The sequence below is a fragment of the Patagioenas fasciata genome, chromosome 2 (assembly GCF_037038585.1).
Source record: "Patagioenas fasciata isolate bPatFas1 chromosome 2, bPatFas1.hap1, whole genome shotgun sequence".
In the NCBI taxonomy this organism is placed as follows: Eukaryota; Metazoa; Chordata; class Aves; order Columbiformes; family Columbidae; genus Patagioenas; species Patagioenas fasciata.
In genome coordinates, this window is record NC_092521.1 from 23118543 (window position 1) to 23140709 (window position 22167).

General features: G+C 44.2%; 2 protein-coding genes across 8 annotated transcripts in view; one reads left to right on the forward strand and one right to left on the reverse strand.

The window, feature by feature from the left end:
* The window catches only part of NCALD (neurocalcin delta), a 60607-nt gene extending 50853 nt beyond the window's left edge, over positions 1–9754 (forward strand). The window contains exon 4 of the mRNA XM_065829794.2: positions 66–9754. Coding sequence (XP_065685866.1) covers positions 66–163 — 98 coding nt within the window. The 3' untranslated portion in view covers positions 164–9754. The remainder of the gene's footprint in view (positions 1–65) is intronic.
* A 2698-nt stretch (positions 9755–12452) lies between these two features.
* The window catches only part of GRHL2 (grainyhead like transcription factor 2), a 71025-nt gene continuing 61310 nt past the window's right edge, over positions 12453–22167 (reverse strand). For 6 of the 7 annotated variants that reach the window (XM_065832846.2, XM_065832848.2, XM_065832847.2 and 3 more), the window contains 2 exons: positions 18055–18119; positions 12453–16842 (listed from right to left, as the gene is read on the reverse strand). In XM_065832846.2, coding sequence (XP_065688918.1) covers positions 16728–16842; positions 18055–18119 — 180 coding nt within the window. In that variant the 3' untranslated portion in view covers positions 12453–16727. The remainder of the gene's footprint in view (positions 16843–18054; positions 18120–22167) is intronic. The other variant, XM_071803901.1, reaches the window with a different exon arrangement.

A 22167-nucleotide genomic window follows, 5' to 3' on the forward strand; every position in this document is an offset into this window, starting at 1 on the left:
TCCAGAGCCTTGGCAAGTGTGCTGCAACCCACCCCATATGCTAACCAAACACTTTTATTTTCTAGGAAAGCTCTCTCTGGAAGAGTTCATCCGAGGCGCCAAGAGCGATCCATCCATAGTCCGTCTCCTGCAGTGTGATCCCAGCAGCGCCGGGCAGTTCTGAAACCATTCTTTGGATGAATTATGTATCTGCTTTTTTTTTCCTTGCCAAACAACATTCATGGTAGTGTTGCCTCTGTATGGCCAATTATGCCTTCATTTGTGGCATTTATAGCTTCTTTTGTTGTGGATTAATTATGAGAATGCTGAATTGCTCTTAACAATTTGTCCAGAGCAGGGGCAGTACTGTTTTAAACAGATATTGTGGTGTTATTGTTGTTTTAAAGATTTTGTTTTATTTTAATTTGTTTGTTTGTTTGTTTTAACGTGTCTGTTTTGGAAAGTATGTGTTGAGAAGGAGTAAAGCGACAACAAAATTCTTGGCAGCAAGACACACTGACAGATTTTAGGTTGCTGCTTTAGTAGCTGAATATTCGCCCGCAGGACTTGAAAGTCTAGTAGAGGTCGAACCAAAGGGGTTGTGATGGGTGGTGCAGGATTCACCTGGAACCTCCTCTCCTGTCTAGTTAAGGTCAAAGACAGGATCAGGAAGAAGTACGAAAGCTCAAAACGTGTGAGGGGTGTATCATCTGCATCCCTGCTCCTATGCCTCGTCGTTTCAATGCTGTGAACATTTTCCAGGTTGTGAAGGAGAAAGAAAAAAAAAAAAAAAAAAAAGGTTGACATTTTTTACTAGGTTTACAGTGGTTGATTTCACACGGCTTTATCTGAAAATTCAGCAATTTGCAATCCTGATCCCCAAATCCACAACTGACAATACCTCTTGCCGTTTGGGATCAGCGAAGGCAGACACAGATATGGAAAACTGGGTCTTGACAATGACTTTGAGGGAAATGATACACGTTGAATGTGAAATTTTCAGGTTAGTAATAAAGCAGTTTTTACTAAGGAGAGTGGGCATGCACGTGAGGAACTCACAGACACCTGCAAGCAGCTCCAGCTGAAGCACATCTGCTGTTGTAAATGATCTTGCATGGTATGAAGTTTTGGGTGTGTTTTTGTCTCTCTCCACGTAGCTAATGGAATTTCTGGGCCTGCTCTTAGGGGAAGGCTGTCATCAAAACTTGTTTTAAACATAAAATTGTAGCATTTATATTTCATTTATTTTGGTAACATTTGAAAAATCTGTACTGAAATGAGGAAATGGTACGCTTATGGTATATTTATATATATACAAAAATTAAAACAAAACAAAAAAAAAAAAGATCAGCTCTTGAGAGAAATGTTGAATGTTTATCTTTTCACCTAGATGCAGGAGTTCTGAAATTTGCTGCTGCAAAACTTTATCCTTTGGTCCAAGTTCCTGTATGCAAAGTTAGTACACATACATGGGATTTCTTAGGGACTTTACAACCACTGCTGCAATGGAAAAGCTTTAGCAACAGGAGGCATTATGCTGACTAAATTGGCATTAATCTGTCATTAGCTAAATTCTGCTCTGTGATCCTGTTGGAGAGCTACCCATGGAGGAAGCGCACAGCGCTGGGAATTCGTGAGCTTGTTAGAGTAACCTTTGTCTGACAGGCAAGGTTGGCGTTTTGACAAGTGACCTTGTAGATGCTAATCCCCAGTAGCCTTAATTTAAAATAAACTAAGTAAAACAAGTCTGCTTTGCAGGTGATGATTAGCTAAATGCTAGTTAGATGCCATGAATAAGTACACGAGTATGAATAATTTTTTGTCAAACACTAGCTAGCATGTACAATGACTGAGAGAAAAAATCCTAGACTGAATTTTTCCATACCATTTGCTTTGCCAGCTGCGAAGTGCAGACCATATTAAAATAAAATAAAAATAAATTGAAAATAACGTCGCTAATCAGCTGTACTAAAATTATTATGAGTGGCTAATTACATTCAATAAATGCCTTCAGGCACACACCTTTGTCTCAAATGATCATAGAAATCCAGTTGATTATATATTCCCATTATCTTAATCAAAATACTGAGCAGAGATGAGAAATGAGAAAGCAAAAGAGGTCCAACCACAGCCACAAACAGATTTCAATACCTGATGCTGTTACAAGCATCACTGGCAAATTTGGCACCAGTTCTGGCTGCTGGAAATGCTCCCAGTCTCTTTCTTCCTAATCTTCATTAGCCACCCTGTGCATAACTCCAACCCTTTCCAGGAGAGCCTGTGCTTACCTTCTTCAGGGTAATTTTCTGTTATACCTGGAGAGGTTCTGGCCCTCTCTCTGACCTTCACCTTACTCTGGAGTGCTGTGAGGGTTGTTTTTCAGCAGGACAAGCCTGGCCAGGCGGCTGGGGGTTGCTGCAGGAGGGTTAGATGGGAACAACCAGCCCCGCTGCCCCAGCCCAGGGTCCTCCACCACCACCACTGCACGGGCAGGACCGGGTGATGCTGGAGAAACCTGCTGAGCTGCTCATCTGTGGGCTCAGTGCAGGCACCCAGGCCCAAAGCAGCCCAGACTTACAGAACCTGGCGTTTACTGGAGGTGAACTTGGACACCTTCTACAGTTCCATCTTCTTAATGTTGTGAAAGCAGTTGTGTGTGCATGAAACTTTTAAAACATTGACTTTTATTTCAGCAACTGCATTCCATCTCTTTTTAGTCAAATATTCCTGACCCAGAACCTAATCTTTCAGTTTGTTTTTGGTTTTGTTTTTTCTCAATAGTTTTGGGGCTTTGGGGCCAGGCTTGCTTCACATGTTAATATTGTACAACACGTGTTTGAAAACACAATCTACAATATGACCCCAGGCCAGCAGAGGTGTAATTCTTCCCACAGGTCACAAAATCTGGAAGAATAAGAATTAGCCTACAGCTGCAGAGGACATAGCTGGAGATAAGACTAACGTATAAACATTTACAGAGTGAACTAAGGTTATTCTTTTACTTGACTACAACTAATGATTGGTATTAAGTTATTAGCTATCCCTTTCTTTCTCTGCCTCTGCATGTGTTTCAAAAGCGATCTATAGCTGGAGTTGTGAGCACCCACAGACTCAGATCAGCAGGACAGCTGTGGTGTGCTGCACCTCAGATTGCAATCTTCTGCTTTGCTGCCATTCTCATTTGCAATCATAGCGGCCTTCATAAACTTTCTGAAGGCAAAATAACCTATCCTGTATAAAATGGCACAGCAAGTCAGACACTTTCAAGTAATCAGTTAGCAATATTTCCACATGGGAAGGATGGCAGACAGCACAGCCTATTTCACGTCACCTCTCAGTTTTGTAGATGCTCTCTCCAGCATTAGTCGCATGTGAAAGAGGTAGCCTCCCCTCATGTGTTGTCCTTCCCTCATGAATTAATGTAACCTTCTCTCATGAATTAACAAGTACATCCTGCATGTAGACTGAATCCATGGGCAATTCCTGTTCCATTTATCTGGCATTCCCAGTCAGCTTGCAGAACTCTGGGCCAGAAGATGTGAAGTGAGGACTATGGCTTGTGAGATCTGGAGCAGCCTGGCTTGGGTTTAATGTGCTTTGGGAAGGGAAAAGGGAACATAACCCTTGTAAAACCAGCACGCCTATGTTTTTGTGAGCACTTATGGTTTGAGAGACACTGAAGAAAGATCTGTGTTTCAACATTATTTTAAGCCCTGTGAGTCCACAGCAGTGGGTGTTCCTGGAGTACATAGAGCTGTGCTTTTCCTCTTGCTGTTTTAGGAGCTTGTAGGATTTTCATCATATTGTTGGAGCAGCCTTTTGTTGTTCTCTGTTATAAAGCACAACCTCCACATTTGTTAGACACTGCTGCTTAAAACAGTAAGCTAGAAGTGTGTGACTTCTATAGCTGGATGAGGTCTCTGTGCAGAAGCATTGCACACCAGCACAAGAAGCGGTCACACACAACCGAGTCCCCATGGTTTAATAACTGCCCCTGGGGGCTGAGCCCCAGGACTTTTCAGCGTGTGTTCTCATCAGTGATCACAAATGTGCAATAATGCAGCTTAGCTTAATTTTCTTTCACTGCAGACTAAGGCTAAGTCGCATTACCTTGCATGTGCTGTGGGCTGGAAATGCACACATGGGCAGAAACCTCGGCTCAGCTGACTCATGGAAACTTGGTGAACTGTGGTAACTTGATGTTGAGCCCTAATCCACAGACTAAGCTGAGATGAAAACATGGCTGTGGTTATACATCTCTCAGTACATGTGAACCAGGGAACACGGTGACAACTGGCAAGTCTCTGGGGACATGTGGCAGTGAGGAGGGAATCCCCTGCATCAGAATTAATGCCCTGAGCTCAGCTGTCTCCCTGTCTTCCTTATTTTAAAACGCTCTTTTTTTTTTTTTTTAGCAACACTGGTGAAGATGCAACATGATAGCAATACAGCACAGTCAGGCTAAAGGAGCCATCCTTCAAAAGAGTTTCCTTTCGAAGCCTGGTGTGCAAGCACCAAGCAAAACAAGTGGAAGGGAGGGCTGGACAAGACCTCCTGAACACCCGTCACGCCAGCACCTCCTTTTGTCTTGCTCACGGTGCTCCCTCAGTTTCCTGTGGGGAGATGGTCCTTGGGCTCAGAAGTTAGGGGTCAGGTAACTGGTGCAAGGCCAGTGGAGAATATTTCACCTGCCCTTTGCACCATGTTCGGATGCACTCTTGGTTCTGTGTCGTACTGAGTGGGATCCCATGCAGGAGTCTTAAAGTGGGGGATGTCAGTTTCCTTAGTACCGTGGGCAGAACATGCGCTTAGAAATGCAGAGGAACTTGGCAAGCCTCAGCTGAGCAGCGCTCCAAGTTGCATGCGGAATTCTCCACTGACTGTGCGACAGACAGATAAGATACAGAGCAGCGACAGATCAGACTCGTGGTGTGATGTGCTCTGAGACAGTGCTAGATCAGAAATGGCACCTTCTAGCTGAGCTGCTCTGTCTGCTCTGCGTTCAGGGGTGCAGACAGAAGACAGTTTTAAATACATTTAGCATGAACATGCAGCTGCAGGAGTAGAATAACTCTGCTCCTTCTCACATACATGCAACACAGCTGTTGCTGTGCCCCTGTTAGGAGTCGAACAAAGAGCTGCCAGGACGGCCATAAGGCATTTCCTAAGTGTAACCGAGGGCAAAACATTGCCTGCAAGAGCTCTCTTCCCAGTCATGGACAAAAAGGAAAAGCTCTATTTGACTTCCAAAGCCCAGGTGCCTTTTTGTGGGCTGGGATAGGTGAGAGGAACAGCTGTGTTTTAAGCACATGGAGGGGAAAAAGCAGCAGGGCTTGTAAATTGGTGTGGAAAGCAGTGACGCTAGAAATTGGGACCGTCATTGAGGGGCTGCAGAAGCTGTTAGGTGCCTCTGGCATTCAGAGCAACAGAATGATCGGTCAGCCACAAAGTCCATCTCCTCATCCCTTGCAGAAACCAGTCCTGGCTACCACAGGTGTCTCAGTCAGCAGCACCCCTTATTCCAGTCTGCCTTTTGCTGTTGTTGCTTCCAGATCATCCATACTGAGAAGCTGTTTCATGGGTGGGGATTTTCACAGGATAAAATATAAAAATTTTCAGATATACTCTCCATTACTTAACAAGTAACAGCTGGAAAGACCAGATGTGAGTTGCTTCTTGCAATGTAGAGGTTTGGTTTCCTCATTGCTCCCATAGGTCATAAGTGTTATTTTAATATGTGTAGTTGGGGTTGAGATATCACATGTAAAATGCTGACTAATGTACAATAAACAAGGCAAAAAAGAGTTTGGGTTGTAGTGAACAATGTGAAAAGCCTAGAGAAATGAAAAACTGTAAGAGTCATCATTGCCTTTAGGTCACAGTCCGAATTTGCAAGGTGAACTCCCTTCGGCCATAGTCAGCACAGAACAGGTCCCCTGTGCCAGCCCAGTCTATGTGACCTCTGGGGCTGCTTCATCCCCATGTCACCATCGGCTGAGGATGGGGACTCTGCCTCCTGCCACTGAGATGGTCATCTGAGCTTATTCAGCCTGCTGAGTGCTTCCCAGATCCCAAAATATCTGACAGCCACTCTCTCTGTTGTGTTCACTTAATGCGCAGCTGAGATGTGTTAGATCTTCCCCTCTTGGCCTGATATTATACCAAAGATGTTCTCACCTTCCAGGGCAGGCACTCAGGGTGTCTGGCTCTCAGAGACTTTGTGCCCACCTCCCGGTTGCCGTCCGTTCCCTATCTGGGAATGAATAACAAACACCAGCTCTTGACACGTGGAGGAACCAGGCTTGATGCGCTTAGATGGAACAGTTTCTGATTTGGTTCCCAAGCCCTTGACCCTCCTGTGTATATCTTGCCAACTACTCTATTTATTTCCTATTATTAAGTAATGGTAGCATTAAACATTTCAAGAACATGCTGAACCTCTGGAACAATGTGATTTTCATTGTCGTGTGTGTGTTTGTTGATGCCCTGCAGATTGAACCTGACCAGTGCTCACTCTCCGCTCCCATGGTTTATTCCACGGAGAGCTGGTTTCTTCCAAGCAGAAGCAGTATCTTTCTATGCATCACCATTCAGCGCACAGTGCCCCAATGCTGCCTGGAGCATCCAGATGCTGTGGACCAAGAGATAATTTTGGTGCAGTAATGTCAGGCGGAAACTCTTCCTACCATCTGTTAAAAACACGTGTTGATGGTGTGACCTCTGGTTTTCTCCTCCCTGGGGACAGGGGTTTCAAAAGTATTCAGGGTTGGCCTCATGTTCCCCCGCCAAACAGGATGATGGTGATTAGTAAACCCACCTGAGAAAATCCTCTTAAATTCTAAGCTTCGTCTGTGCCGTTAATTGGCTGCACTCAGAGGGAAGATTAATGGGCCCTGTGTGGTTGTCTGTGGGAGAACTCACAGTTCTTTGTCACCACCACATTTTGTTTCCTGTGATTAGTTTATTCACATTTCCAGGGCAACCAAATAGTTTCTATCAGTATCTGTGAGAAAAAGAAAAAACAAAACCAGAGTTTCAATCTGATAAAAATCTAAGGAAGCTTACTAAAGACATTGTGCTGCATGTTATTCATATGAATTCTCTACGAGATCATGTTTCCTTGGTGTTTTCTTTTTGATTTCCTTATTCATGTTTTAGTTGTGGTTTTGATTTCTTTATTACGGATCCTCTTAGATTCAGCCCTGATGGTCATTTGACTCACACACCAGCAAAAATCTCAGTTGTCCCACAAGCAGATCTGCCTGAATGATCGCTAGCAAGGTGGGTTCACTGTGCCTAACAAAAACGAAGCACTTAATTATGTTAGGGATTATTTTTGTCTGCACATTTGCTGCTAGGAGGCAGATTGAGACATGTTTCAATATGCTTATCTCTTCCATTTGTTACATCAATTCCATCCAAGGAGTCTTGTATTTGTATATTGAGTTCTGTTTCACACTTGAACCCAAGGTGACCAATATTGGCTTCTTCTGACAGAAGTACTTGATACTTTTTGATTTTTAAAGATTGCCGAGTGAATGACGGATGGATGCAAAAGTAAACAGTTAGATGTTTGTTTGAGTACATTACGCAGACATTGATGCTATGGAGACTAATTGAGATAAACCATGGCCAAAAGCTGAACAGATCCAAGCATCCAGTTCCCATTTAAGTCCATGACCATTCCACAGAGAGACCTTTCTCATCCTTGTTCCCTCAGGCTGTTCATACATTGCAGAGTAGAGCAGAGATACCAAATCTAACTTTAAATAAGCTACCATGGGCAGGCTAACCACAGCAGCATGGAGTTCAGCATATCCTGTGTCTTGGTAAAATTAGATACCTCTCTAGATGAATGCTTTGTAAGCAAACCTACATATCCTAAGGAAGAATTTTACAACTCAGAAAGGAGAGGGACAACTATGAATTAAATGAATTTTGTTTGCATAGTTTTCTTATGGCTGTCTAGAATTGCTAGTGTCCTGCGTGTAGTTGCCTATGGCTATGGTGTTGTGTTAATTTTTCCTCCCGATTCTGTTGTAAGCTCATCTGGTGATATTCTGAGTCTCCAGACAGTTCTCAGCCAAGCAAAGCCCATGGGAAGGATTTCTGGAGGTGCGTTGCCTTCAGGATTTGTCCCGGTGATGTTGTGTGCTTTGGGAACATGTACCTGCACAGCAATGCGTTAAACCTACCCAGTAAAATGGAAGCAGATGGTCAGGCCATTGGAGGAGACAGAGAATTGGGCGGAGGGTTGTGTATGTGTTTGTGCCCCCCAGCACGCGCACTGTTTCCCCTGCTATTAACTTGCAGTTAGGACCTTTCTTGAACTCTTAGTGCTGGAGTAAATTTTTTAATGCTAATAATGTATTTGTCTTATGCAACATACTAAAAAAAAAAAACACATTATCTCTCTCTGACTGTCCTCTCCTCTCAAGCAGCTGTTCTCTTCTGTACATATGATATACAGAATGTATGGGAGTCTTACCAGCACTGGTTTGCATTTTTAAGACTATACTAATTAATGCGTGATATTATTGTGTTCTCGTAGTTCTCTTTGATGTAAGATGTAAAAACTATTTAATTTTTTTTCTGCTATTGTTCAGCTTTTAGAGATAGCACCAAGGACTGCATGTTCACTAGAATCAGCCTTTTCCAAGGGTCGTCGTAGCTGCACACAGGCACCAGTGTTTCATCCGAAGAATAGCACCTGCGTTCTCATTTTAACAGGGGTCAGTTTTGAGCAGAAACTTAGCTCTTCCTGAAAAGTCTCGTTTTCTGTCTTTACCTCCCTCAGACTCAGACGTTCCCATCCCACACTGAGCGCCGGCCCCAGCCCTGGGAGGGGATCCGGCCGGGGTCCCCGGTGCCGTATCCCACTGACCCCAGCCCGGGGCTCACCCTTCTGCACCCCCTTTTCCTTCAGACTTCTGGCTATACCAGGACAAAACACATGGGTTTACATTATAAGACTGTTTGTGAAAGTGACTTTAAAATCAATTAACTGAAATTTTGAGGAATTAAGCAATTAAGGAAAAGAAGAGCCTGAACAGCAAGTTTGGGGTCAGAATCTCATTGGGGTGCTTAATACAGAGAGAACTTGGGGTCAGTCCCTACAAGATGAGACCATTTGGGGATTTAGGTTTACATTTCTTGCTGGGTTTGAAGGGGGAAGAGGGTCTCCAATCCAGCCTTTTAGGCAGGGCTGACTTAACACATCGAGTCTGAGAGAGATGCTTCTCCAGGTCATGTCCTGGGCCAAAAGACAAGACATGCTGCAGCTTAGGAATATTATTCTCTTTTAGTTTTTTTTCTTTTTAATGGAGGGAGCAGTTCAGACTGCACCTGGCAAAAATGACTGACTTCAAAAGCATGTTTTTCCTTGTTACATAGACACCCACAAACCAGCATCATGTGGTTAAAAAGGCGCGTTTGTGATCGTTTCTTTTTCAGTGCCAAAATATATAAGCAGTATTGTTTGAAGGGAAATGCGATTTTTTTTACTGTATTGTTATTACTGTTGAACAAATATTGTTTTTAAATGTTAGATTTTGAAGACTTTTGTATTGTAAACTGTTTTGTGACATGGTGCTTTTTCATACTGGAATTACTGATTGCACCTAAATATGAATTATTTTGTTTTCTTATATAAATATGTAACCTTGAACAATCCTGATGAAAACCAATGTATGGTGGATACCGACAGTTCAAACAAATTCTCCTACTGAAACCCCCTAAATGTTCTTTCCTACTAATAAATATTCTGCTGCAGCTAGCTAAGATGTGCTGTGTGCTGTTACTCTCTCCACAATGGAGCTTTAAAGCTTCACGTAGCCCCACGGGCTGGCGAGCAAACCTCGGAGAAGCCCTTGCCAGCTTCCTCACGGCCCCCAGCCCCTCACCGCCACGGGCAAGGGGGCAGCAACTGGACAAGCCAAGCTGGAGGCTTAGCGAGGGCTTAAGCCCTGCCTGGGTGCTGTGCTGGCACACTGCAGCCGGCTGGGCTCCCCGCTGCTAATACAGTTTTCTTCCTCCACCAGCTAAAACCAGCGTCTGGGCACAGGGTGAGATAACACAGAGTGGTTTATAAAAACAATGGAAGGACAGAAGAAGGCTGAGAGCCCTGGTCTTCTGGAGCTGGAAAGACCATCTTAGGTGCGTGATGGAAGCTTTCCCTGCCATAGATAAATCCTTCTCCAGGTTTAGGGTGTTTTTTTAATCCCCAAATGACTGGCACACCATCAGGGAGACAGGATGTGGGGAGGGACTGTGGGTTGGTAGGGTGGTAGCTGCGGTTAGTCACCCCCAGTCCTGACTCACGGGGCAGCAGCAGAGCCCATCGCAGCAGGGGCTCCTGCCAGCTGAGCCCGGCTCTGGAGCGGGCTGGCTCGCACTCCTGTGCGTGTTTCATAAGCTCCTCAAACTTTTACCTATGTTAAATTTGGAGCTGGGATTAGCACCAGGGTGCTAAAATTAGTTTAAATCCCACTGGAAGGTAACTGAAACCAATGCCTATTTCCTCTTGAGATTAAAAAGAACCTCAGCCTATTTGTGGAACTGCACATTAATATGGCTGCGAAACAGGCTGAAGCCTGGACGGAGCATCAGTTACGTTGCCCATGTCCCTTGTGTGCTCAGGGCACCTTCAAACTGGCTTTAACACATGAGCTTCCAGTGTAGCAGAGTCCGTGATACACATTCTCCTCACCCTTCTGGTAGGACCATAGTATGATTTAGCATTAAGACATAAAAAGGCAGAGGTGTAAGGAGGTGCTTATGTGCATTGACATGCTAAAAACTGCCACTCACCACCTTCATTGGCCCGTGCATCTTGCTGTGCAAAGCCCAAGGCTTCTGTCCCAGAACAGGGATGCGAGCAGGCTCCCAGCACAGAGCCTGGCTTAGGTGATGGGCACCGCCGGGCTCTCATACACGTTGAATCCCAGCAGCCCGGGACTGTCCCCCCCACCGCCTTGGGCAGGAAGGAACCCAAGACCCTGCAGCTCACCAGCTTGTGGGCCCTGGTCTGGCCTTGTCTGGGAAGGAGCACACTCTGGAGTCAATCACTGTTTTCAGCAGTACAAATCAAGCTGAGACCTTGGAAAGGTGCCAAAAAACTTGGCTTTTCTGCCTTATTGAGCCCCCTAAAGATTCAGTCAAGAGCTAGAGAGGAGGGGTGTTTCACTCACCTCCACTAGGGGTCAGTTTTTCTTAAATACTTTGTCAGTCACCCCACTAAACCCTGTTCAGCCATCCCAGACACAGCACAGCCTTCAAGCACGCTGTGGGTGCAGTGGTTCCCATCAGCCGGCGCGTTTCTCCTCACTCCTCCACAGCCTGGCAGGCAGAGCACTTCCAACCACCCAGCTGCCAAAGCACTCATGGTTTAACAGCCACTCAGTAAAATGACTTCCTATAAAACGTAATTAAACGTGTACCGCAGGCACTGCACAGGAGCAATCCCCACAGGAGCTGGTCCTGGCTCACCCTGAGAAGCCCCTGGGTAAGCCCCCAAAACCTGCTGGACTGAAGAGCCACGGTGGCAGAGACAGCACCTGGAGCTGCGACCTCGTCCATGGGGGCTACCAGCACCAGTAAACTACAGCCAGTCCCACAGCTGTCATCATATATATGTATACGTACACACAGTACTATATACATATGGCTTTTGGTTTCTGCTGCAGCTCAGGTGCCAGCTGCCATTCACTTTCTTTGCCACAAGGCATACCGGCTCACATTCAACCTGGTGTCCACCAGGAATCCCAGGTCCTTTTCTGCCACGCTGCTTTCCGGCTGGAAAGCGTCCAGCATGTACTGCTGCGTGGGGTTGTTCCTCCCCAGGTACAGGACCGTGCACTTCCCTTGTTGAACTTCATGAGGTTCCTGTCAGCCCATTTCTCCCACCTGTTGAGGTCCCTCTGGATGGCAGCACAACCTTTTGGTATATCAGCCACTCCTCCCAGCTTGGTGTCACCTGCAAACTTGCTGAGGGTGCACACCGCCCCATCATCCAGATCATTAATGAAGATGTTGAACAGGGCTGGACCTGGTACTGACCCCTGGGGGAACCACTAGTCACTGGCCTCCAACTAGCCTTGGTGCCACTGACCACCACCCTCTGGGCCCAGCCATTCAGGGAGTTTTAGATCCACCTCCCTGTCTGCTCACCCAGCCTGGACTTCATCAGCTTCTCTGGGAGGATCTTATGGGAGACAGTGTCAAAGGCCTTACCAAAGTCCATGCAGACAATATCCACTGCTTTCTCCTGCATCTACCAGGCCAGCCAGCAAACCCATGTTGTCATTTGTTTGGTTTGTGGGGTGGTTTTGTTTCTTTTTTTTTTAGTTTCTCCTATTTTCTGCCATTTCTGCTATGCACTCTCTGCTATTTTCTTCTTTTCAGAAAGTTTTCTGGGCTCAGAATAGGAACTCAATCCCCAGTTTGCAGTAATACACATCACAGCAACAGAAATATTATCTCATACATAGGAATATTTATTTTTTCCTTCTTAAAAATGTACAAAAAATAAAATAACTGTATTTACAGTTTATCAAACCCCTCTCCCAGTTGCAACACTATTAAGTTACATGAGCTATTTTCTTAATATAAAAGCATACTATACACAAAGTTTCCTTGTTTGCCAGAAAGAGGGCTTGTCACAAACTTTGGCACAAACACTCTTGCTTGTATCTTGTCTCAATTCATAGAAAATGGAAGAGCATATAAACATTTCATAAGTTTTACATTTTAAAAGTCATAAGATACTCCTTTCCAGTTCCATATCAATCAATATACAGCATTTCTGATGGCTGGAGAGTTTAGTTTTTACTAATTGTTTGAATTAATTTACAACAATATAACAATCCATGGACTGAAAGAGGTAAATGTACAAGAGAGACACTTGATCTCTGAATTCCAATGACCAAAAACTTCATGAGAAAGGACACAGAGTTTTTAGTTTTTTAGTTTACTTCCAGTGGTAAAAATCCTCCAAAATGTCTTGATGGGGATGTCCCTGTACATCAACAAAGCTTCACTGCAAGGATGTACTTTATTTTGGTGATATCAGCACCTGACTGTGCAGAAAGAAACTAAAATTTGAGATTTGGGGGTTTCATAATAAAATATCAAATGGACGGACAGTGCCAAATCTGTAGTGGGAACCAAAATTAGAGCTTAGAAGACTATTCTCCTTTTGCACATGTCTATCAGAGTTCTTCAAAACACAACATCTACAGACACTGCACTGCTCTAATTCTTCATAGGGAAAATTAGTTAAGCAGCATGTCACACTTCAGGCTGCACTAGTTAAGATTCTTGCTGTCTTGAAGAAGGAAAGGAAATGAGAGTTTTGTTCCTTTAAATAAACAGCCACAGCAGTGCCACAGAGAAAAAAGGAGGGAAAACCGGTATTTCTGTCCCCTGCTGAACTGCAGACAAATCTTTCTTACATTTAACTCATAATATTTGGAAGATCCAGAATTAATCAATATTTTTCATTAAACAAAAGCAACAGGTATATTTGAAACAATATACATGCAAGCACTTTGTACTCCTCAAGACCTTTGAATCAAGCATGGCATAAGAAAGGTCACTGCTTCAGAAGTTTGCATTACTCATACTGGTCCTTCCCCATCACTCTGATAGCCTGTTTTTGACCGACAAGGTGAACCCTGGGCACTCGCAGCTTGCCAGGACCAGCACCCAAGGTTCAGTGCTCCTCCAGCAGCTGACGCTGTAACTACAACTGGAGGGGTGCAGGGTGATGTGCTCTTTGTAATGTCTCAGGTGCTTGTGATGCATCTGCATCTGGAGCAGAGAAACAAAGCCCTCAGACCCTGGCACAGAAAGCTAAAGGAGATCATCCTTAACTAGTTCTAGCTGTTGTTTTAAAATAATCTTACCATCAGGGTAAATCCTACTCATCTTCCTCAACTCTGCTACCTTCTTTGAGAATGTAAGAAGGAACTAAAAGCAGGAGTATCAGCTCTCTTGTATCAGGAATTCACACACTTTAACATGTATTTAGAAAAGCTTTCAGGTAATCTTGGAAGCAACTTTCCTTCCCTGGACAGTGACTGACCGAAAGCTCCCAAAATGGGAGATGGCTCCTGATGCCCCAGTATTTCCCAGAGCATTGCACTTCTTGCTGCTCCTACACTGCTCCTCGGCACAGGATGCTGCAGCATCCAGCAGATCCCAGCTCGTCTCCACCTACATGTAAGACAAGAATGTCATATTAACCTGAGTGCTGGTGCTGCCAGGACTGCTCTGACCTTCTCTGTGACCCCCACATTCTCCCTGTCCTCTCTTAATGCGGCACATTCCAACTCGGGCCAGCTGGGATGGCAGGTTTGTTGTGGCAGAACCAGGGCTCAACTCCTGCCAACGTTTACTCCTGTGCTTCACCTGCAGCTTCTGCACAGACATCGTGACCAACTGAGAGATCCCAGCAAATATCCTCAGGATCCCAACACCACCAAACAACAAGAACTTGCACCACTGCTCCATCAGTCCTGTGTGCTGGTCCCAGTTCCTAATGCCATCTGCCAAAACCACCCTCTTTTTTTCTTTAGGAAAAAAGTGTCTGGGCTAAGTCAGCACAAACTTTTTATCTGAGTCTGAGCCAAGTAGAAACAAACTGAATCACCATAAATCCCCTGTATTCCCAGGATGTCTGCTCCTGAGCGGGGCAGCATGAGTATCTTTGCTGGAGTGCATATTTAGAAAAAGATAATGCAGAGAGGAAGACAGAACAGATGCTTTGCATATATATGTGGATTCTGGGAATGTTAGCCCTCACACTGACAGCCTGAACCTTTTATAGGTTCTGGTACCACAGAAACTTTGACAGGTACCTAACATATCTATTTGGAATACAGATTTTAATGGGACACTATTGCTAACGAAGTTAAGTGTGCAAGAGCTTGCAGGACAATTCATGCACAAATATGACCACATCAGCCTGGTCACCTATCCCAGTTACATTGCTTGAATGTAAACAGCTCCACACAGCTCAAAACACTACAGAACGAGCCCTGCTGAACTAGACAGTGTTTCTTTATGCCATTAACCAACTAATAAAAAGATTCTGTGACTAAATAAAAAAATATTTTAGAAGGAAAAAAAAAAATAAAGAAACTCTAAAGGCTACATACAGGAATGGACCCACATTTCTCCCTGTCATATGGGATCTACACACAGCGCATGGAGAATAAAACGCTTGCAGATGAAACTCACAGGACTGCGTGCTGAGTGAGGAGCCCTCTACGGCAACCAGAGGAGCTGGAAAGGAGACAGAGAGGTGCTGGGTTTGGATGTGCTAGGGAGACTGAGGCCTTGAAGCCCTCTGTTGGTACAATTTTAGTGTGCAACTTTCTCTCGTCACAGAATTCATGAGACAGGTGGTATTTGATGGGATAACCTTGTAGTTCAACTTGGGTTCAGATCCAGTCCTTGTAAGAGACCCATCTCCACACCTCAGTGGTGGGACACTCAGTCTCCACCAGTAAAATTGTTCCAGTTTCAATAAAATATTTACATCAAGACCAGGTTTATACCTGACCCAACTACTCTAGGAATCAAACCAGAATCATTCAATGGAGATACAAGAGCAAGTACCCTTCAGAAGAAGAGTTTGAAGTCCTGTTTCTTACAGTCCAGACGAATGCTTTAATGAGCAGGCTGCTGTGGAAAGCAATTTTCCCTCCACAGTTTTGAGAAAAGCCCACTTGGAGAACCTTCACTTCGTCAACACAACAGGCAGAAGTCCCTTCGGTACCCCTAGGCACACTAGGCGGCAGACACATGGTGCCTCTTGAATTTGGCGACAGCTGGATGGGACACTCAGGTATCTACAGCTGGGACCTAGGGTGTGTTCCATTGTGCCACAACACTCCAGACACTGTAGCACAGTTTGCTCCAATATACCAGTATAAAACTGTGTGGGCAAAGGTGGAGCATATGATTGCAGATGCAATTATCAGCTCCTCAGTACACACTCCTCAACAGACTGAAGCAACCTAATCCGCTAGGAAAGATTCTGTTACACCATAAACCCCATACATACAAAAACATCGTGGCAGTAAACATGCCCACATAGAGTAAATATATTATTGCATATTATAAACATTATATACAAGGTTAAAATGGTTTCTTTACCATTTACTTACAAGTGACATTTGTAGCTGAATGCCTTACTTACACGTCCTCACTGCTACATGCTGAGAACTACCAGAGGTATTTGGTAAGACTATACACTAGAGAGAGATATGGATCAGTCTGAGCAAATGAACTCTGTCAGCCACTTTCCTCATCTTCAGCACTGCACCAGGTTTTTAGCAATGATGGAAAGAACTACTGGTAAAGTGATTTACACCAGATTTCTGAAACTAGACCAGCATGGTTCCTTAACATGTTTTAGAGTTTATCCACACTAAAGTATGGATTAAAATGTTGCATTTCACATTCTGCAGTGGGTCAATCTGGTTACAAATCTGGGGGCTGGTAACTGCTTGTACACTAGAGAGTGGGGAACAATAAATAAGGGACCAGGCTAACATGAGCAGCCTTGTGCTTGAGAAACTCAAGTCTGTATGCGGTTGGTGCAGATGTGCAGAATGGACAGTATTTTCAAAGCAGTCTTGTAACAGGTTCTCTGATCAATGTCTGTCAAGTTCCCGGGGCATCTTCTGGTTTCCAAGAAGGATGAAATGCTGTGGTTCCTTATGAAAAGGCTCTACCTGAGGCTAGATCTCTGTCAGTGTGATCTTGAAGCCTTCAACCATGCTTTCCATGTGCAGGATGAATGTGTCCTCATTGGAGTAGTGTTCAATAATGTTGTCATCCATGTTTACCAAGATACTGGTGACAAAAGCAAAAATCAATATTTTTATGTACCAGGACACGGAAAGGGAAATCCACACTCTCCACTGCATGTGCACACTTCACTACAATGCAAAACCAGACCCCAGCATAGGACAGTACAGGGACAACAGCGGGAATCATCAACAAGGTCCCCCTTCTAGTCTTTAGATTAGAGGCTGCTCCTTGCCAAAGCAGCAAAGAAACATTACAGTGCTGGGATGTTAAGCCACTTAAGCTGGCTACAAGGCGAGCTGCACCCCAGATCTCTGGCAGACCCAACTGGCTGGTGTCTCCCTGGTGTTGGCTCCCCCAGGTTCACCTCCATGCTGCTCCTCAGCCACGCCGTCTGAGCTGCTGCACCACTGTGGTGCAAGTTGCTAAGAGGGGGAGCAGAGTAATTTGTGCTTTGCACACAGCTCACAGCACTAAAACTCAGCTTCAATGTGAGAATCTCGACAACAACTATTAGAAGTGTATATGAATGTTTTCCTCACTCTTTACAGTAAAGTGTTTCTTACAACAAACATATCACTTGGAAACAGTGTCAGGAAGCAAAACATGAGAAGTTTCACCTGTCTTCTCAAAAGCTAAAGAAATCCCCAGACAAAACAATGCCCTAAACTAAGAGTTACAGCTGGAAAAAAAATAATTGATTTAAAATTATATCACCACATTATTGTGGTCATTTAGAAGTTTAAAAAGTTAAAGTGGAGAGATTTACATTTATGGGAAGAAGTAGCAGCCTAGCTATTCTAAAACCACAGCTGTGATGCTCATGTCTAAATTTACTCAGCTGAAAGCCCCGCAGCAAACACTGCCTGCCTGCCTTTCAAATTCAGACAGTGGCCTGCTTCGTTTTAATGCTGCTGGGAAACTCCACACCACGTCCACAGCAAAGGCTGCACCTCTCCCACGCTAGTGCTCCACAATGCTATAAGCATATAGTCTAAAGAACAGACTTTATCCAAACACATTTTACAAACACTAACTCTGTTTCTTCACAGAATGCTGGGCAGACACAGACTGGAGATTCGTGTTTCCTTCCCTGCCACCCCTTGCTGTCTCCAAAGACATTAAGATTTCAAGTGTATGGGCACATCTCCTAGAAGTGTTTATACTGCCCTGCATCATGAGGGCCCAAGCACAGTTCAGATCCCTGAGTACTTCTAAAGGACCCTGCAATAGCCCCCATTTAGTTAGTTTACTTACCCCTTTTTGCTCTTCTTATAAAGCTTTGCAATCTTTTCAACTGGCAACCCATACTTCTCAGAGATCTGAAATCATGAAAACAAAAGAAATATCATTAAACACTAATGAGATACATGAAATTATCACTCCTCTCTTCACATAAGGCATTAAAACACTATCATCTCCGCAAACTTTAACGGGATAGTCATACAGAAAAATCACTTGCAACCATACCATAGCTTCATTTAAGGACAACTTGAGGAGGAATAATCTTAAAGATCTTGATAAAAAAAAAAAAAAAAAAACAGAACCATTTCCATCCAGAAACTTAGAGACTATAGTTTTCACAGGGTGTGAATCATCAAAACTGCTTCAGTATCTCCTACTGCTCTGCTCAAGGAGTCAACACTCTTTTCAGCTTCAGATTTTACCAGGGAATTTCAATCCGATAAGCCGCCTTTCTGCAGTTTATTATTCTGATTTTCTGGGCTCGTGAAAGCAAAGGCTTCTTCCAAAAGGCAGAAGGCAGATGCACAGCAATACAACAGGAGCTGATGGATTCATGGATCAACAGATGTGCACATTTCTATTTCTCAATGGCATTTCAAGGTTTGTTAAGCTAACAGGACACTCCATGGTACTTCTTTTGCCTGAAAAGTATCTCACAGAAAGTTAGGTATTGGAAGGGACCTCAAAAGATCATCTAGTCCAATCCCCCTGCCGGAGCAGGAACACCTGGATGAGGTTACACAGGAATGTGTCCAGGCGGGTTTTGAATGTCTCCAGAATAGGAGACTCCACAACCTCCCTGGGCAGCCTGTTCCAGTGTTCTGATACCCTTACCAAGAAGAAGTTTCTTCTCAAATTTAAGTGGAACCTCTTGTGTTCAAGTTTGAACCCATTACCCCTTGTCCTATCATTGTTTGCCACTGAGAAGAGCCTGGCTCCATCCTCGTGACACTCACCCTTTATATATTTGTAAACATTAATAAGGTCACCCCTCAGTCTCCTCTTCTCCAAGCTAAAGAGACCCAGCTCCCTCAGCCTTTCCTCATAAGGGAGATGCTCCACTCCCTTAATCATCTTCGTGGCTCTGCATTGGACTCTCTCCAGCAGTTCCCTGTCCTTCTTGAACTGAGGGGCCCAGAACTGGACACAATATTCCAGATGTGGTCTCACCAGGGCAGAGTAGAGGGGAAGGAGAACCTCTCTCAACCTACTAACCACTCCCCTTCTAATACACCCCAGGATGCCATTGGCCTTCCTGGCCACAAGGGCACAGTGCTGGTTCATGGTCATCCTGCTGTCCACCAGGATCCCCAGGTCCCTTTCCCCTACACTGCTTTCTACTAGGTCATTCCCCAGCTTATACTGGAACCTGGGGTTGTTCCTGCCCAGACGCAAGACTCTACACTTTCCCTTGTTATATTTCATTAAATTTTTCCCTGCCCAACTCTCCAGCCTGTCCAGGTCCCGCTGGATGGCAGCACAGCCTCCTGGCGTGTCAGCCACTCCTCCCAGCTTGGTGTCATCAGCAAACTTGCTGACTCTATTCCCTCATCCAAGTCATTGATGAATATATTGAATAATACTGGTCCCAGTACTGACCCTTGAGGCACTCCACTAGATACAGGCCTCCAAATGGACTCAGCCCTATTGACCCCGACTCTCTGGCTTCTTTCCTTCGGTACCTTTTATTGTGGGAGGGCTACAAACATGCTGCACACAAGATGAGGAAGCTTTTGTGTTGTTGGGAAGGTGACTCAGTCGAGTTACTAAGGTGGCAAAATAAGAACACTGTTTTGTTCACAAAACATCATCTGAGTGCACAGATAACAAGATGAGATGCCCCAGTGTGTTAACAAGGTAAAGGACTTCTAAAATAAACCTCTTGCCAGCTACTCAAATAAGAAAGCAGAAAATATAGGAAAACTTTTGAAGGAAGAACTACTTTGCTGACAAATAACCAACACACGCATGCACTTTCACAGGGATGCTTTGGCATTGCTTTTGCAGTGTATCAGCAACCTTTTTTGGACAGCCACTCTGTGATGTGTTCATGGAGAGGGTGTCCCTCAGCTCGCCATCTGAGCTGGGTTTCCTTTCCAAATTATGGCTCTTCTTTAACTGAACAGGTCTCACAGCTCATATTTTAGAAGAGGATTGTCCCCTCACAATAAAAAAAAAAAAAAAAAGGAAAAATGACTTTTTGTCAGTGATTAATGTTCTATGGTACTTTACTGCCAACCGAAGTAAATTTCCCATTCTTTCCAGGTGAAATGAAGCTGCAGTGAAATAGCCGACTATTTATCTTCCGCACTAGAGAACTGAAATGTACAATTAAATATCCATGTAAAGACCACCAAACATCAGTCACTGTAAAATCCTTTCTTTGCGTTTGCATTCAGATTTCTGTTGAGAAAAAGTGATATTTTAGAGAAGTAAATTAAACTAATTATCATTACATTGAAAACGGAAAGAAAGCAACAGATAAACTCAGCACTAAGGACAGATTCAAACAGCCGCAGTTTGAACCTCAAACACAGGTCCGTTCATCCAGAGAGCCAGAATTCTCTAAGAGAGAGAATGAATTTGCCTATATCACCTATACTTGTATAATTGTCATCTTGCCTAAGATACAGTTTTGTACTTTAAAAGTAGAATGTAACTCCAAGATTTTTGAAAGAATAAAGCTTCTTTTACACTGCAGTTTCCTCTGATGACAGCATACATCAGTGGTTGACAGAAAGGGGAGGATGTAAATAAGGAGTAACAGATAAGGTACACTAAACCCTTCCACTCCCAAAGTTTTGCACCTAGCACAGAACAAAATACAAATTAAATTGCGGGTTGTATTTGCTACTTCCATTTTACTCACACCAGCATGTTTCACTGCCCATTTAGATATGGTGCTGGAGATCCCACTGGTAGCCCTGGTTCCATGTTCTCACCTGCCTTGGGAGAGGCCTAATTCAGCATCAAGGCTGCACAAGCTCATACGCTGTACAGTCACACTCTCCTTGGTGTGGTCCACTTTGTACATTTATAGGAAGACACTTGTCTTGTATCTCACACAGTCATCCTAACTATTGGATTATAAACCCAATCTTCTTCACTCTGAGCAATATGTAGCTTATGCCAAAGGCTCTGTGTAGCCTACAGAAAAGCCATGTAACCCCACGCACAGAGTGGAAATGCATCTACAAAGAAGTTCCATAACATACTCAGCATATCTGGAGCAAGTTCAAGTCTTTGCTCCAATCAGGGCAGAACAAGGGCAGTTAAAATCCAGGGTTTGCCATATCCCTGTGAGGGATGTCCTAACCTGTTCCAGCTACTCTCCATCACAGACAGGATGGCCTGCCACACTGAGCCTTCACGAACACCTGACCCAGCCTATGCACATAAATCCCAAGGAGGATCCATGGGCAGGATCCCCAGGAGGAAGAATCACCTGCCTCTGACCAGAAGCATCTGTGCAGGTAGCCGCATCTTGCCCCTCACACTCTACCCGTCTATCACCATCCTCCCAAGTCTCCCCTCATCCTGTGCTGCCTGGAGGCAGCTGCCTGAGCTGAGGCTGGTCACCCCTCTGCGATATCTGGGTGCCACACTGTGAGGACAAATCCTGACTGTCTGACTTTCTCAGAGAAACTTCCATTTTCTCCTTTTATTCTTTCTTGCCCTCTTGGCTTACCATGAATAGAATGATGTCAGATAAGCAATTTAGTGCTGAACTTTTGGATCTATGGTTTTGTTGTACCTCTAAATTTAAGCTTTCATGTAAAGCAATAGTCAAATGGCTCCATTTCATCAGACTGTTTAAAAAAATCTTCATTACACGCATCAGAGAAAAACTACAACCTGAAACTGCAGAAAACATCACAACTGTGTGAACATGAGGAAACAATAGATCTTCCTGTCTGGGTTGTTAACTCTGAAGCCTAGTGATATTCTAAAGATCAGTATCTGAACACACTTTTCACTGACTCCATACAAATAAACAAGCAGGGAGAAACGTTCCTGTGCCAAGGAGGTTTAATAGCAGCTAATATACAGCATTCTGCACATTCCAGTATGAAAGTTCCCTAGGATATTTGGGATACCTAACACTCACACATTCCAAATGCTGCT